General features: G+C 33.7%; 1 protein-coding gene across 6 annotated transcripts in view; it reads right to left on the bottom strand.

The window, feature by feature from the left end:
- Positions 1-17588, bottom strand: part of GLS (glutaminase) — an 85292-nt gene that overhangs the window by 18835 nt on the left and 48869 nt on the right. For 4 of the 6 annotated variants that reach the window (XM_055398844.2, XM_088828773.1, XM_088828779.1 and 1 more), the window contains 2 exons: positions 17221-17352; positions 16182-16274 (listed from right to left, as the gene is read on the bottom strand). In XM_055398844.2, coding sequence (XP_055254819.2) covers positions 16182-16274; positions 17221-17352 — 225 coding nt within the window. Of the gene's footprint in view, positions 1-7124; positions 15228-16181; positions 16275-17220; positions 17353-17588 lie in introns of those variants that run through there. The other 2 variants (XM_055398845.2, XM_055398846.2) reach the window with 2 other exon arrangements.

Genomic DNA, 17588 nt, shown 5'->3' on the forward strand with positions numbered 1-17588 from the left:
GATCAGTCCTGGACGTTCATCGGAAGGACTGACGCTAAAGCTGAAGCTCCAGTACTTTGGCTACCTCATGGGAAGAGCTGACTCACTGGAAAAGACTCTGATGCTGGGAGGGATTGGGGGCAGGAAGAGAAGGGGACGACAGAGGATAAGATGGCTGGATGGCATCACCGACTTGATGGAGGTGAGTTTGAGTGAACTCCGGGAGTTGGTGATGGACTGGGAGGCCTGGCGTGCTGTGATTCATGGGGTTGCAAAGAGTAGGACACGACTGAGCGACTGAACTGAACTGAATATTGGACATTTGTGGGGGACCTACATACAGCAGCAGGAAAGAGGAGAAAACACACATAAGAGAAAAACAAAATTCTTGGTGAAGAGATGAAAAACTATTTGGTAACTAAGTAAAATAGGGACTAACAATATTGAAGAGGAAACCTAGAGACCAGAAGAGTCTTAGCCACTTTCTTACGGCCACATAAGTGGCAAAGCAACTTCACAGAAAAAAAGGACTGTCTGACCACTTTTGTACCACACTACTGGTGCAAATACAATATACATAATATATTATTATAAAAGTGATTCTGGCAGAAAACAGATGGAAAATGCATTCATTTATCACTCACCTGCCAGAATAAGTGCACTAGGAAAGGCAGAAGCTATTTTTTAAAATACACTTTAATAACAAAATAGTTTCTTCATGATCTAGTATACATGGCCCGTTTTTGTGATTTTTTGCTTACATTTAACATTGTCATTAAACTAAAAATCAAACGTATAGAAGGACAACTAACTGTAAATGGCTCTAAATGATGATAGAATATTTCATTTTTTTCATCACTGAATCATTCTCATTCTATTGGTTTCCAAAAATAAAATCTTTATACTAAAAACAAGTGCAGATGTGAACAAAGATACATTCATTTTTGCATAATGAAGTTCCAGATCATTGAACAGTTATACATAAAAAGGATTAATGAAAGCCCTGAACTTTGTGAAAAGTCAGGATTTATAAAAGTTTCAATAAATTGAGTTTAGCTAACAGACATTTAGACAAGGCAAACAAAAGGACTGAAAATGCATCTTTTCCATCTGGAAGAGGAGGGAACTCCTCCAAAATACAAGGTCATCATCACTACAATACCAAAACCAGCCAAAAGACATCACAAAAAAAGAAAATGACACATCAATATCCTTGATGATTACAGATGCAAAAATCCTCAACAAAATACTAGCAAAGCAAATTTTGCAATTCACTAAAAGGGTCATACACTGTGATCACGTGGGATTTCCTGCAGGGGTGCAAGGATGGGTCTACACAATTCAGTCAATATGTTACACCCGATCAACAAAATGAAGGATAAAAATCATATGATCATCTCAACAGATGAAGAAAAAGCATTTGACAAAATCCAACATCCATTTATGATTAAAAAAAAAAAACCTCTCAACAAAGTGGGGAATGTACCTCAACATAATAAAGGGCATATATGAGAAATCCACAGTTTACACCATACTTAGCAGTGAAAAGTTGGACGCTTTTCTTCTAAGATCATAAAGAAAATGAAGATGTGCACTTTCACCAGTTTTATTCAACATTGTACTCGAAGTTCTAGACAAAGCAAACAGACAAGAAAAAGACAAGAAATCCAAACTGGAAAGAAAAAAGTAAAATTGTTTCTATCTGCAGAAGACATATTATACATAGAAAACCCTAAAAGCTCCATCAGAAAACTGCTAGAACTAATAAATTCAGTGAAGTTGTAGGATACAAAATCAATACACAAAAGTCTGTTGCATTTCTATACACTAACAAACTATCAAAAGAGAAAAGTTAAGAAAACAATCTCATTTGCAATTATATCGAAAGGAATAAAACACCTAGGAATAAATTTAACCAAGAAAATGAAAGACCTATACATTGAAAACTAAAAGATTAATGAAAGAAGCTGAAGACAACAAAAATAAACAGAAAAATATTTCATACTCAAGGACTAAAATACTGTTAAAATGTCCACACTTCTCAAAGCAATATACAGATTTAATGCAATCCCTATCAAAATTCCAATGGTATTTTTCACAGAAACAGAAAAAAAAAACCCTCTAAAATTTGCAGAGGACCACAAAGATCCCAAATAATCAGAGCAATCTTGAGAAAGTAAAACAAAGCTGGAGGCATCACACTCCCCGATGTCAAACCATGTTAAAAACTATAGTAATTAAAACAGGTGGTATTGGCATGAAAACATATACAGAGATCAATGGACTAGAACCCAGATATAAACCCACAGAGATATGGTCAATTAATTTAAAACAAAGGAGCAAAAAAAAAAATACACAATAGAGAAAGGACAGTCTCTTCAATAAATGGTGTTAGGGAAACTGGACAGCTACATGCAAAAAAATAAAAGACCGCTATCACATACCATACACAAAAATGAACTCAACATGGATTAAAAACTTGAACCTAAAACCCCAAATCATAAAACTCCCAGAATAAAACAAGCACTAAGCTTCTTGACATGAGTCTTGGCAATGATCTTTTTGAATCTGACACCAAAAGCAAAAATAAACAAGCCAGACTACCTTAAACTAAAACCTTCTACACAGCAAAGGAGACCATCAACAAAATGAAAAACAAACTACTTAACAGGAGAAAATATTTGTAAACCATGTGTGATAAAGGGCTAATATCCAAATTATGTAAAGAATTCATACAACTCAACAGTACATTAAAAAAATCCAACTAAAAAATGAGATCTAAAAAGACATTTTCCCAAAGTCATTCAGATGGCCAAGAGGTACATGAGAGTATATTCTGCATTATGATCAGGGAAATGCAAATCAAAACCACAATGAAATATCACACCTGATAGGGTATTATCAAAAAACCCAAAAACAACAGAAGTAGGTGAGGAAACAGAGAAAAAGGAATCCTTGAGCATTGGTGGTGGTAATGTAAATTGGCACAGCCACTATGGAACAGTATGGATGTCACTCAAAAAATTAAAAACAGAACTACCATATGATCCAGCAATTCCATTTCTGGGTATTTTTTGAAGAAAATGTGCCGACTTGAAAAGATATATGCACCCCCACGTTCACTGCAGCATTATTTACAAGAGCCAACACAAACACAGTGTCTGTCAATGGATGAGTGGATATAAAATTGTGACACACACATGTATACACACAGGAATATTATAGAAACATAATAAAGAAAACCCTGCTATTTAAGACAACACAGATGGACTTCAAGGGTTTTATACTACATGAAGTGAGGCACACACAGAAAGACAAATGCTATGATCTTTCTCATATTTGGAACCTAAAAACAAGCTCATAGATACCGAGGACAGATTGGTGGTTGCAAGAGGTGGGGTCGGAGGGTGGGGAAAATGGGTTGACCCTTGAACAACACAAGTTTGAACCGTGTGGGTCAACATCTGTATGTTTTTCTTTTCCCCCCAAAAATACATACTACATAATTTGCCAGTTGGCTGAATCCATGGATGTGGAACCAAGGGCACAGAAGGTCTACTGTAAAGTTGTATGTGGATTTTCAACAGCATGGAAAATCAGGGCCCCTTATCCCTGTGTTGTTAAAGATCAACTGTATATACATCTGGTTATGTTTTTTCCAAAATATGACACAAAATTTTAAAACATTGTGCTTCAGCCCCCAAACCAACTTCTAGAACAAAAAATGAGTCTATCAGAATCAGGTAGAAATATTGTAAATGGGCTATTATCACAGTATCACTTCTTAAAGAAGTTCTTTATTGCTTCCTGTACTTAAAAATTTGTTTTTAACATTCTAAAAAAATAAAAGAGCTGTCTGTCAATGAATAAGTCAAGTGGTCCAGGTGGTCATTAACTACCAGATATCCAGCTGAGTAAGGTTTTTACTTCATTCAACAATTAACAATGTAATGAAACAGACTGAAGTTATTTCACTTTTTTGGGGAGTGCTTATTTAACAAAGTTTGAGATTTTCAAATTATTAAGATAGAACAGTGACATACGTTCTTTTTTGTAGATACAACACTATTTGAAATTACCTTATGCAATTACTTATCTAGGCTGTTTTTTGCTATACTAACTCCTGGTATATATGGTCTATAAGATTGTGTCTCGTGATCTTACCCAGAACACAAAACGATTCCTGGCTTGTAGTGGCTGCTCCATAATTACTGCATGAAGGCAAATGAACAAAATAAACTTCTGCACCTATTTTGTATGTTATCTGTAAAACTCTTTCAAACTTCTCTGGTAGTACCCGCCTTCCTCCCTTTTCATTGCATCTCTACAAAAGAAGCTGTCTAGGGCAAAATTAATTACAACATGGTCACTAGATTTGGCCCCAAGTCCTGTAAAACCTGTTTGCTTTTGTGCATTGTACCCAGCAACTTAATGAAGATAGCGATTGCAGAGTTTTGATCAGAAGGAACACAGGTAATTACTTCATAGTCTAAACCAGTCCTTTCTCCTAGTGACATATTCTGCTGAACATATAGTCAACAAGCAGCTGTGAACTTTAAAAAAATTCATGTGTTTATAGACTCTTATGCTTACATTTAGTCATCTATTTGGTAGGAGTGGGTAACAGATAATCGTACTTTTAAACGGATGTCAGGATTTGAAGGGTGAATTTTATTAACTGACCAAATTGAAAATATTTGAGATTTTTAAAGAATACTAGAAAATAAGCGGTAGACTGAGTCAATATACAAAAATATCCTTTACCTCCATTAGACTTGAGCCTTAAAATTGACCTAGAGCCAGACATCTTGGAATGTGAAGTCAAGTGGGCCTTAGAAAGCATCACTAGGAACAAAGCTAGTGGAGGTGATGGAATTCCAGTTGAGCTATTTCAAATCTTGAAAGATGATGCTGTGAAAGTGCTGCACTCAATATGCCAGCAAATTTGGAAAACTCAGCAGTGGCCACAGAACTGGAAAAGGTCAGTCTTCATTCCAATCCCAAAGAAAGGCAATGCCCAAGAATGCTCAAACCACCACACAACTGCACTCATCTTACACGCTAGTAAAGTCATGCTCAAAATTTTCCAAGCCAGGCTTCAGCAATATGTGAACCGTGAACTCCCAGATGTTCAAGCAGGTTTTAGAAAAGGCAGAGGCACTGGAGATCAAATTGCCAACATCCGCTGGATCATGGAGAAAGCAAGAGAGTTCCAGAAAAACATCTATTTCTGCTTCATTGACTATGCCAAAGCTTTTGACTGTGTGGATCACAATAAACTGTCGAACATTCTGAAAGAGATGGGAATACCAGACCACCTGACCTGTCTCTTGAGAAACCTGTATGCAGGTCAGGAAGCAACAGTGAGAACTGGACATGGAACAACAGACTGGTTCCAAATAGGAAAAGGAGTACGTCAAGGCTGTATGTCACCTTGCTTATTTAACTTCTAAGCAGAGTACATCATGAGGAACGCTGGGCTGGAAGAAGCACAAGCTGGAATCAAGATTGCCGGGAGGAATATAAAAGACCTCAGATATGCAGATGACACCACCCTTATGGCAGAATGTGAAGAGGAACTCAAAAGCCTCTTGATCAAAGTGAAAGAGGAGAGTGAAAAGGTTGGCTTGAAGCTCAACATTCAGAAAACAAAGATCATGGCATCTGGTCCCATCACTTCATGGGAAATAGATGGAGAAACAGTGGAAACAGCGTCAAGACTTTATTTTTTGGGGCTCCAAAATCACTGTGGATGCTGATTGCAGCCATGAAATTAAAAGACGTTTACTCCTTGGAGGGAAAGTTATGACCAACCTTGATAGTATATTAAAAAGCAGAGACATTACTTTGCCAACAAAGGTCCGTCTAGTCAAGGCTATGGTTTTTCCCGTGGTCATGTATGGATGTGAGAGTTGGACTGTGAAGAAAGCTGATCGCCGAAGAATTGATGCTTTTGAACTGTGGTGTTGGAGAAGACTCTTGAGAGTCCCTTGGACTGCAAGGAGATCCAACCAGTCCATTCTAAAGGAGATCAATCCTGGGTGTTCATTGAAAGGACTGATGCTAAAGCTGAAACTGCAATACTTTGGCCACCTCATGCAACAAGTTGACTCACTGGAAAAGACTCTGATGCTGGGAAAGGTTGGGGGCGGGAGGAGAAGGGGACGACAGAGAATGAGATGGCTGGATGGCATCACCGACTCTGTGGACATGAGTTTGAGTGAACTCCAGGAGTTGGTGATGGACAGGGAGGCCTGGCATGCTGTGATTCATGGGGTCGCGGAGAGTCGGACACGACCGAGCGACTGAACTGAACTAAAATTGTATGTCAAACTCATTTGGCATTATTTATAGACAAGTCAACATCTATAATCATTACTTATTAAAAAAAAAGCTGACAGTGACATCAAAACGTTGGCTATTTTTTCTCTTTGTACATGAGCCAAATTTACAATAGATAAAATTGAAAATCTGAAATGTTCTAGAATTTGGTTTGGGGGCTCAAGGATATTCAGATGCCAGTGATGTTTAATGTGCTTGCTCATATACAGTACAGAAAACTCCGCATTGTCAATCCTAGAGTTATAGAATGGAGGCAGCCTCCCTGCTTCTACAGATTGTGATAATCATAGGGAGAACCTTGCCTCTTAGAGCAGCATCTCTAACACCTAACATACTGCCTGAACCGTGTGTGTGTAAATATGAAAAGAAAAGCAAATCAAAACTCAAAATTTATGCCCAGAGGATATCACATCAGGCTACTCACTTGAATCGTATGCCCAACTAACTGCCCAGCACTGACTGATGTTTTTTAAGTGAAAAAAGTGCTAGGTAAACCAAGTTTCAATTATCAAAAACTTCTGCAGAAGATCCCAAATTCTTAACCAACACAAAATTCTAAGCCTCAGAATGGCAGTGAGTAAGAACTTTTGCATAGCAAAAATTACAAAACACAGTTTGCAAACAATAGCAGCTCTACATCCGAAAGCCCCTACAAACACAGTAAATCTATACTAACATGAAAGCAAGCAGATCATTACAGGACAAAATCCAACATGTAAGGGACACAAAATATATAACAGTGATGGTTCTGTGGCAGATATATACGGTGGATATAAAATAAAATTGCACAACAGAGACAAAAATGAAAGCTTCTCCAGTTTTTATTTCTTGGCTAAAAACACTGCAATTAGTTTTTTCTCCCTTGTTTCTCTTTTAGGTGAAAAAGAAAAAATGTCACACAATTTCTACTGTAATAGCTTGCTTTAGTTGAAACACTTCAAATACAGGTAATAGAAACTTAAGCTCTACTTCGTGCCTCATGAAAACTGTTCTCTGAAGTTTCTCTTTCAGGTAAAAAGAGGAAACATTAGGCAGAAATATTTTATTGGTATGATTAAAGTGTAATGGTATTAGTTAAAAGACTTTTAACAAAATCATTTGTCCTACAACTTCAAACGATGTCAATCAAGTTCCATTCTGCAGAAATTGTAACATGTATTCAATTCAAAGCAGAAAATATTATTTAGTTCACTTCTTTAAATTATAAATCTTCTACACAGACCTGGACCCACAGATGCATGTATTCAAAATCAATTGTAAAGTAAATCACCAACAAGTTATATCATATTGCTGTTTATACTTTATCAATTGTAAATTTTAAAAAATAACATTTTAAAGAAAATAAGAGTGACAAATGTTAACAACATGAAACGATTTGGAAAGTAACCTACCAGCAATATGAAGGTCTGAAAATGAAAGCCCATTTTATGAGCAACTTTGATATAATTTTTAAAGTTATCTCATTTTAAGCCCAAAATGAGTTATGATAGGAAAGGATGAAAAAGAAACAATACTCAAGATTAACAGATTTTGAGTTTTTCAATTAGGATTCTTTAATTTTGAGAGACTACAAGAAAAAACAAAATAGACCTTGGATGTAATTAATAATTTATATAATTCTATACATCATTAATCTCCCTTAATGGATGAAAGACTTAAGTTTTCTGCTATCCCCTCAAAGGATGAATTGTAGTGATCCTTAGTGATGATTTATGAAAGGCACACACAAAATAATGAAAACTAGTCATTTGAAGCTAAGGAAAAGTTTAACAAGAGATCGAAGATCATGATTTTAATTTGGATCTTACAATGGAATACCCAAACATGAATAGTTATATCTGCGTAACTAATGCTAGTATTTCAGCATCATTCTAATTTAATAGATATAACGTGAAAGCAAGCATTCAATACAAGCAAGCTTATACTGAATGGGTCAGTCTCTTAAAAGTTCAGGTTCTCACTTCTACAAACTTGGGGGGAGAAGAGTTTCCTAGACAAGTTTAAATTTTGAGAAGAAATAGTAGTTTTTTTTTCAATAATAATAATAATAAAGTTTTAACATGTAAATAAACTCTTTAAAAAATTAATGCACTTCAAGAACAGCAATATATATCTTCTTCATAAAAAGAAAAATCTCCAGAACTATGAAGTATATTGATACTGAGGATAATACACACAATAAAGTAACAGGCAAATAGGGAGCCTTTTTCTAAAGCCACTCAAAGAACCAAATATCTAAAGCAGAAACAATGGAATTATCTAGGTATTTTTAACAGTATGTGCTGGGAAAAGCTAACTGGAAAAAAAATTATTTTCCAGAAAACATATTTTTGGAACTCCAATAACCTTTTCGCTACTTGAAAATCTTTTTTTTACTTATATATTTAGCCTAATCTCAAAGCAATTTATTTTAAAAAGCCAAGGGTGCAACATTTATTTTTAGAGCCACATTCCTGTTACCCTTTAATTTCTTTCAAAGATTCTGGGGTCATGATTTATTTTTAGAACTAAGTATAATTGTGACATACATTTCTAGCTTTATTAGTCTTTATAAATGTGGCATATAACTGCTGCTGCTAAGTCACTTCAGTCGTGTCCGACTCTGTGTGACCCCATAGACGGAAGCCCACCAGGCTCCCCCATCCCTGGGATTCTCCAGGCAAGAACACTGGAGTGGGTTGCCATTTCCTTCTCCAATGTGTGAAAGTGAAAAGTGAAAGTGAAGTTGCTCAGTCGTGTCCGACTCTTAGCGACCCCACGGACTGCAGCCTACCAGGCTCCTCCATCCATGGGATTTTCTAGGCAAGAGTACTGGAGTGGCTTGCCATTGCCTTCTCCATATAACTACATACTAGAAAAATACAATTAGGTTTAATAAACACTGATAGGATGATTAGTTTGCCAAATAACTTACAATCATATTAAGCAGTACTGCCAATTATACCTAGAGAATTCCATGAACAGAGGAGACTGGCGGGCTACAGTCCACAGGGTCACAAAGAGTCAGACACGACTGAAGCAATTTAGTGTGCATGTGTGTGTACACACACACAGGATAAAAATAACCAAGAAATAAAAGGCTGTCCCAAAATACATAAATTGACCCTATCAAAGAAGGTGGGGGAAGTAAATGTGCTAATTGAGAAAGCAAGGTGCTACCTGGAAAAAGAGTGTTGGGAGGAATGGGGGTTTGTGGTAGATAACCTTCAAGAGTCCTTTCCAGCTCAACCATGTGACTCTAATAAATTACAAGACTACAGTAAATGAAAGAACAAAGACCTAGAACAGCTGAACTGTATTTTAAAAATAAAAGAAATTCTTCAGCTATTTATAGGATATAAATTAAAATTATAACTAAGAGTTTCAAGTAGAATTGTTAGGCAGGAGAGATTTTCACTATATAAAAAAATCTCCAAAAATATAATAAATAGAAATTTAAAACTGTTTCAGGCAAGAATATTTCCTTTTAAAAGCTAAGCCTTCCAAATAGGTAATTTCAACCAGCTGAGACATTAGGATTGAAAATATTTTAACAAGGTAAATACTTGATGAAATAAAAATCATTATTTTTTTGATAATATTATGTCCAGAAAAATAAGATCCTCAGATATTAAAATCTGACTTAAGCATACCAAAATTGTTCTTTACCACTGACATTGTAACTAAAATACTTCCAAATTAGTAAATGAAATTTAGAGTTAAAAATCTAATAATAATACCAACATTATGAGATCAACTGCCAGAATTTGTCATTTCATTACTCTTTCCTTTGAGCCCCGACACTGGACTGCTTACAAGTTCATCAATGTACTTTGAATCAAGGATTAGTTGTTCATTTTTTTTTTAATGTAACAAAATGTAACAGTTCCCAACAAGAAGTGTTTTGTATATTATGCCCAAAATACCAAAAATGCAATGTGCCAAGTGCTAATTAGTAGTCTATTCATTTTAATTAAAGATAAATGGATTAGGAAACCATTATAACAGTTTTGATCAACACTGGTTTTACATATTTTACATATCTTAAAAATCTCCATAGCTACAACTTATTAAAATTACTAGGATTAACAATCTACAAAATACTTAAGGTAAACTAAATCAACCTTAAACTTCCTTTCATATGCTCACAAAACATAAATTGAGAAAGGAACATTTTAAAACTACAGGAAGAGAATCAATTCATTAAATAAAGACTTACATCAGTCTATTTAATATATTTGTTTAAGTAAGTACCTTTTGTATTACTATTTAAGGACTCTAAAAAAAAAAAATCAAGTTTTGCAAGCTCTGTTTTATACTGGATAGATTCTGTCCTAGATTTACAGTATTTTTAAGAATTCCAGACTAAGACAGGGGAATTCCTGCCCTTCTCTTCTCCAGGGAATCTTCCCAACCCAGAGATCAAAAACCCAGGCTTCCCACATTGCAGGTGGATTCTTTACCATCTGAGCCACTAGGGAAGTTCAATACATTCCTAAATTTCTTCAATGTGCACTGTGTGCTAGTCACATTAATAAACTACAACTGGAGCAGAGAGAGGGAAAAAAGGAATAAAAGAATCTTAGTCCAATTAAATTCCTTCCATTTCTAAACAGTGTAGAAAACAAATGTTAACTGTGTTAACAAATGTTAACAATTTAAAATAAAAGTGGTTGAACTTGATATACCTGAATCTAAGTTCACACATATTTTGACTTTGAAATACATGACAATGAATGGACAAAAGTCTACTCTGAAAAAAATCTGACTAAAAATCTGAGGGATGGGCCACGATGAATCATAACAAGCCCCACCTCCAATTCATCTGGTTTTAATTAAATATTACATTTAATATAAAATGGTACAGGAAGAACTGAACAGAAAGCATGTTATTCGTTAAAAAACTAGAAATTGTGCACAAGTTTTGGAATAAAATTATTCCATAAACTGTTGTAACTAAGAAGTCCATTATTTAAGTTGTATACAGTCCTTCCATATAATAATCTTGGAAACTAAAGTCAGCTTCCACATGAAATCTGATGTTCTTGCTTTCACTTTTGTGGAGTTCTCCAATATCATTATTCTCCTCTCTGACAGTACTAGTAGTGAATGGGAGCAAAACAGTAACCACATATCTTTAAAGGTAAACTATGGGTCAGCAAAAATTCAAAGTTCTCATACAACAAAATCTAGAATAGATCAATGAACCGTTTATACAGGACATACTGTGTAGAAATAACTGTTACTGATTGTCAAGAATATGAATGGATGGATAAAGATAGATAAATATATAGACATCTATTATATACACATACATTTATATAAATTATCATGATACAGACTGACTATATTAGTATATATTCAGTGGTTCTTTCCACACACATGCATGTCTATGAAACTACACTTTCAGACCAAGTTCTCTGAGTTACCTGTTTCAAAGGGACTAAAAACACCAACAAAACAACCCCAAGTGTATCTTTAAAAGCTAGTGATCACAAACTTACAAACTGAATATATCATGACGATGGAACTCCCTATTTACTAGTCCCAAAAGAACATTATGGGAAAAAAATCCCACAGATAAATAGAAATTCCTATAAACAACAGTATTTCCCCTTCAAACAGCTTTAAAAACTTCACGAATATATTTGGGCTGTTTCTCTGGATATGAATGGCAAATTTCATCAAACAAAAACTTAAAAGTACTGTATTTGACCTACAATGCACATACAATTTGGACAATGCTGTAGAACTATACTAAATTCCTTCTGAAAATTAAATTTCTTAAAAAGTAGTTAAGGTGAATTTCAATTTTACAGTTTTCCTATTCAATATAAATTCTACTGAGATTTACAATTCTATTCTAACGCAATAATACTGTTTGATTTTAGCAACATTTCTCCTATTCTGGACAACTGATAAAGCAACAGGTACATAGTGAATCAGTGATGTTTTTGCTCAGAAAGCAGAAAGAATCTATAAAGGGAGGAGAGCTTTTTTTCCTAAGTTGTTAAGTGGAAAAACAACAAAAAAAAAATTAGGAAAAAAGTCTTTATTCAAATACTTCTAATACAACCAATTGAAAAACATCCTCCCCGAAAGTAAAAAAAAAACCCACCAACACTATACTACATTAAAAAAAAGGAGAATCAAATGAAGCCTTTGAGTATTTCTATAGTTTCTCTTCACAGCAGTCTCAGAATTAACTAAAATTATAAATCATTTTTATTACATCTTCATAAAGCATGACTTTTAAAGTTAAAATTCCATTTGTTATACTTAAAATGCTGGAGTTGCTTTCATAAAAAAAAAGCCAATAAAATCAGCTTAAAATAAATTTATTGTACAATACAAAAAGTAGGCATACTGGAAAATAAAAGGTACATTAATATACAAAGCAAATAAAAGAAAGCTAAATAACACAAATGGATTAATCCAAACACTAAGATAAAATGCACAACATTTATGCTAAAAATAAAGTATTTCAGAAAGGATATGCATTTCAAATGAAATGTTAATGATGGAAAAAAAAGAAAAACAAATATGCTAACTTTAAAATGCTTGAATATCAAGAATCAGTAATGGCATAAAACATTAAATTCAACAATACTGGGTACTTTTCAATAACTTTATTTGAAAAGGTATTTAAAATACTGAAAGAATCAAAATAATGTTTTTAAATCTGGCAAAGATTTTCCTTTTTTTTTTTTAAAGTAAAGTTTGAGGACCTATTCACAATATCTTCTCTCTTCTTCCATTTATACCTTCCTACAAAAATTTCTGGATGCTCATCTTTAACAGGATTCTATAAACAGAGTAGCTTAGATAACCCTTCTCCACTGGTGTGCATTTAAGCCTTATAGACATAGTAAGTGGCACAAATTAACATTATTTTTAAATCTACAAATGTGGATACAATATGAAACATGAAATTTTCATTTTATAAAGTAAAACCCACCTCCAAATGAAACAGTAAACAATTAGAGCGTGGGAGAGGGGAGCCTTCTTTTGGGAAAATACCAATTAAAGACATTCAGTCCCCAAACCACAAATAACTGTGAATTAATACGAATCACACTGTTCAAAGGTACAGCAGAGTTAAGGTATAAAGGTATGGAGGGAGCAGACACACCACTCATGTAAATGGCCAAACCAGAAACATCCAGTTAGGATATGCATCTGTACATCAGAGGAATAATTAGCCATAAAATCCTTGGCTAATATTCTCTAAAACTCACTGCCTAATTATTTTTTAAATATGTTTAATACTTCAGTTGGGCCAAAAGGCTTTTAAACAAGTTTGGACGAGAACTTCTTTTCCTAATATCATAGTTCCCAAACTCATATAATCAAGACTTTCTACATCTGTGTTTGCACTTGCATCTAAACCATCCAGGAAAATATTTTTTGCTACACTGTAATTACTATTTTAGACTTTACCCTACACCACATGTATGCCATGATACTAAGAAACTATCAAGTTCTCCTTCTGACTCCATCCCTGTCCCTCCAAAATCTTGAAGCTCTTGGGAACTGTGGGGAGAAACAGAGAGGTATATGGAGGAAGGAAGAAGTATGAATAGGATCCTACAGAACTTTACAATTACTTTGCCATGACAGACTTTAAACATTGTGAATTATTTCAAATTTAGGCTGTGTAGAACCTATAGTCCTCTTAAAAACAAGTTTTGATTCTCAATATTGCATTATTATAAACAGAACAAAACGATTAAAATCTAACAGGTATCTTAGTAGCATACTTACTACCTTCATACTGAATTCATTTCCTAACTACTTTCAAATAAAACAAGCTTTATGAGATGTAATTATAATTTATCACAAAAGTTCATTAGCATTTGTGAAATTATTATAATTATTAAAAGCTAAAAACCAAAATTCACCATTCACACTTAAATATAACACAGAAAAAGTTATGTGGGTAATATGAAAATAAAACTGTTCAGGTAAACATTTCACTTGAAGACAGTCACTGCTGCTCCTTCTGAGTAACCATTATAGGTTTTTAACAGTGAAACATTTCATTATCTTACACTGGAAATTCTTTGGCTGGAATGCTTTAGTAACATAAGACACTCCTGTACATAACAATTCTGACAGAACAAAGGAGTTGAAAGTGAAAAAGCAAAGATATTTTAAAGTGTTTGATAAAATTTTAAATAAATTTAAAAAATTTAAAGCCAAAAAAAAAAAGAAAGCAAATCTATCTGCTGCTATATTAAATAATTTGGAAATCATAATTATGTCTTTCTACTTTTGTATTTAGCACAGAAATACTTTGTATTGCTACTGGAGACACCATGTCAATTTTAAAACTGGAAAATAAATGTGATGAAATTTATGAGTTCAATGTGTGGGTTTCAGAACCAAGAAATTACAAATTTCTGTTATTATTTTAAACTGGGATTATTTGACTACATAGTTAAAATTTTAATTACACCAAGAAAAAATTTAAAGAAATTTTTCCTTTCATTAAAAAAAAAAAACACAAAGCATGTTTGCTTTATTTATACTTCTTAAAAGACTGACAAATCCACCTTTTAATCTATTAACTTTACACAAAGATTTTAAAAAAAAAAAGCTTTATGGCTCCAGCACCCAAGGTTGAAAGCACAAAAAACTCAATAAATATAGTATGCAAAAAAAAACTAAAGATGTTTGAAAGGTTAAATGAAGAACATTCTGAAACTAGAACCCATTTCTTTAGCTTTTCTCTCCCAGACTTTCCATTCTATATACTACAGTTGTAGAGATGTCCTCATTTGACTCAGGTGACACTTTTTTCCATACTGTCTCTTTTAAAGCAAGTTCTTGTTGGAGACTTTCATAGTCCAATGGTCCAAAGGAATGCTAGTTGTTCAAGCAACATACATAATTTATTAGTGCACTTGAGTGAAGAAAGGTCCAAGCTATAAAATGGTATTTTTCAATGATGAATGTTATTAAAATCTGTTAGCATTTTCACCCACCACCATCTGATGTTTTGCTCCATGTTACTCATGTTGACGCCCATGGAAGTTTCTATTTTTGTCAGGTTTGCATAATTCTCTTATATTATTAAAAGTCACTTTGAAACTAATGATAGGAAAATTTACTTAATATGTGTTAAAATTTTTTTCTACTTATAAGTGCTTCGCACATATTAGCTTTAAGTCTAGTTAGGTAATTTTATTCTAAAATTTCCACTTGGGATACAAAGGAATTTAAATTCAAAACAAGTCCATTAATGCAATAAACAACAATGAAGACAAAAAGAAAATCTTGTTCCTGAAATTTAAGTCCTGACTCCTTTAAAAAGGAGTATATATGTACAAAAATATGAAGTCAAACACACTCATAAAAAACAAATATCACTTTAATAGTATCAGAAATACTGCATTAAATACTTTCTGGAGAAAAATACTTCATCTATAGTGACATATAAAACTTACTATGAAGCTCTGTAAGGCCTATCACTAATACTATAATCCCTTTCCACTTACATATCCATCCACATAAAAATAAACTTCAATTTGAGACTATAACTGACAAATATTAAGAGCAAAAAATAGATTTTCTCTTTATAGCATGCAGCTCTTTCCAATGTGTTTACTTTTAACAGAGTCAATTCTTAAAAATACTGCTAAAACAGCAGAAAATGGGGAGGAACCTCTGCTCCTAGGCTAACCAGTTTCAATTTAAATAAAACAGTAATATTTAGTATGTATGTCCAGGACGATAACGTCAACAATTCAACATTACTCATTTGTTATTAGTAAAAATATGAGGCCACTAGCAATGAAAGTAAGTTTTGTTTCAACTGGTGAACCTCACTTTCTTTCTCAAAAAAGTTACATAATAATCTAAATAAGAATTTTGCTTACCCTCTGATCACCACCTTCTCTTCGAGGATCAAGTTTTTTAGCAAAGTGTCTCAAATTATCATAGTTATGGAAATTACACAGAGAAACAAGATCCTGTAATTAAACAAAACAGGTATTATAAGAAACTGGCTTAGTCAATGGCTATTGTTTTTCCATATTTTAACGAATTTAACTAACACTGTTCAACTTAACTACTATCTATCTCACAGAAAGCACAACTGCATGTTAATAAAGCTGCATGATGTATCAAGAAGACCGAAGTCAAATTGAGAAGACATGGACTACAAGTATTTGAAAATTTACTACCATAACCTTAGGGCTCAGGCACTCAAAATGCATAACTTTCATTTTCTGTAAAATGGGCATTATAATAATAGGTCACATGAAGTAATTATTCTATCAATAACTATAGCACCAGAAAAATATAAAGAAATACTATGGTTACAATGTATTTTAATCTATAAGGAATCCAATGTCATTCTCTAGTTTCTGTAAAATATTAAAAAAAACTGAAAAATAAACTGGTATTTTAAATGGGAAAACCTGCAGAAAAAATTATGATACTCAGTGTAGACTCTGGGAATTAGTCAATGTAAATAAAACCAGAAGATAAAATACTAGCAACACTTAGGTAACAACAAAAGATGCTGAACTAGTTAACAATAGTAGTAATTTTCAATTGCAGTACTTATTTCCTTAAAAAGAAAAAAAAACTCAATCTTTCACTTATGGTGAGGTCTAAATGACTTCTCCAAGTATAATGTCTTTTGCTGGGCTTTTAGAAACTGAAAACTAATTACAACCATGAAATTAAAACTTAAGCATCAAACAAATTTGTAATTTGTGAAGATGATTATATGGGAGCTGTCTGGTAGAGGCAATTTTAAGCTCCTTTGCAAACACTAACATGGCTATTGAGTAACTGACAAGACTGGCAGTGAGAATGCAAACAGTCACACTATGGAAATGAGTAATAAAGTAGAACCATCAGATGGCTCAACTTACAAGATCATTATTTTCATTAAGAAAATATGCTTACATGACAGAAGTGAATTCCCTTAACACTGTTGCCCATCTTGTCCAGAGGAGGAGACCAGCACATCATGCCCATGACATTGGGGACAACTAAAAGAATGCCTCCAGCAACTCCAGATTTTGCAGGAAGACCAACCTGAAAATAGTTTGAAAAAATGGACACTCATGTTAACATTTTAAAGTAAGAAGTTATGTCCAACAATAAGGGAACTGGTTAAAATATTACAGTGTATTTCCACATAGTAGCATTCCAACATTAAAACGTAGATAAGTATTAGATTGGTGCAAAAGTAATTGTGATTTTGCACTGCTGAACTCTGCCATTTGATACTGGAACACATTCTGAAATGTGGTAATGCTGTACATCATTTT

Source organism: Moschus berezovskii, chromosome 2 (assembly GCF_049115385.1).
Source record: "Moschus berezovskii isolate FMDL1 chromosome 2, NW_MosBer_1.0, whole genome shotgun sequence".
In the NCBI taxonomy this organism is placed as follows: domain Eukaryota; kingdom Metazoa; phylum Chordata; class Mammalia; order Artiodactyla; family Moschidae; genus Moschus; species Moschus berezovskii.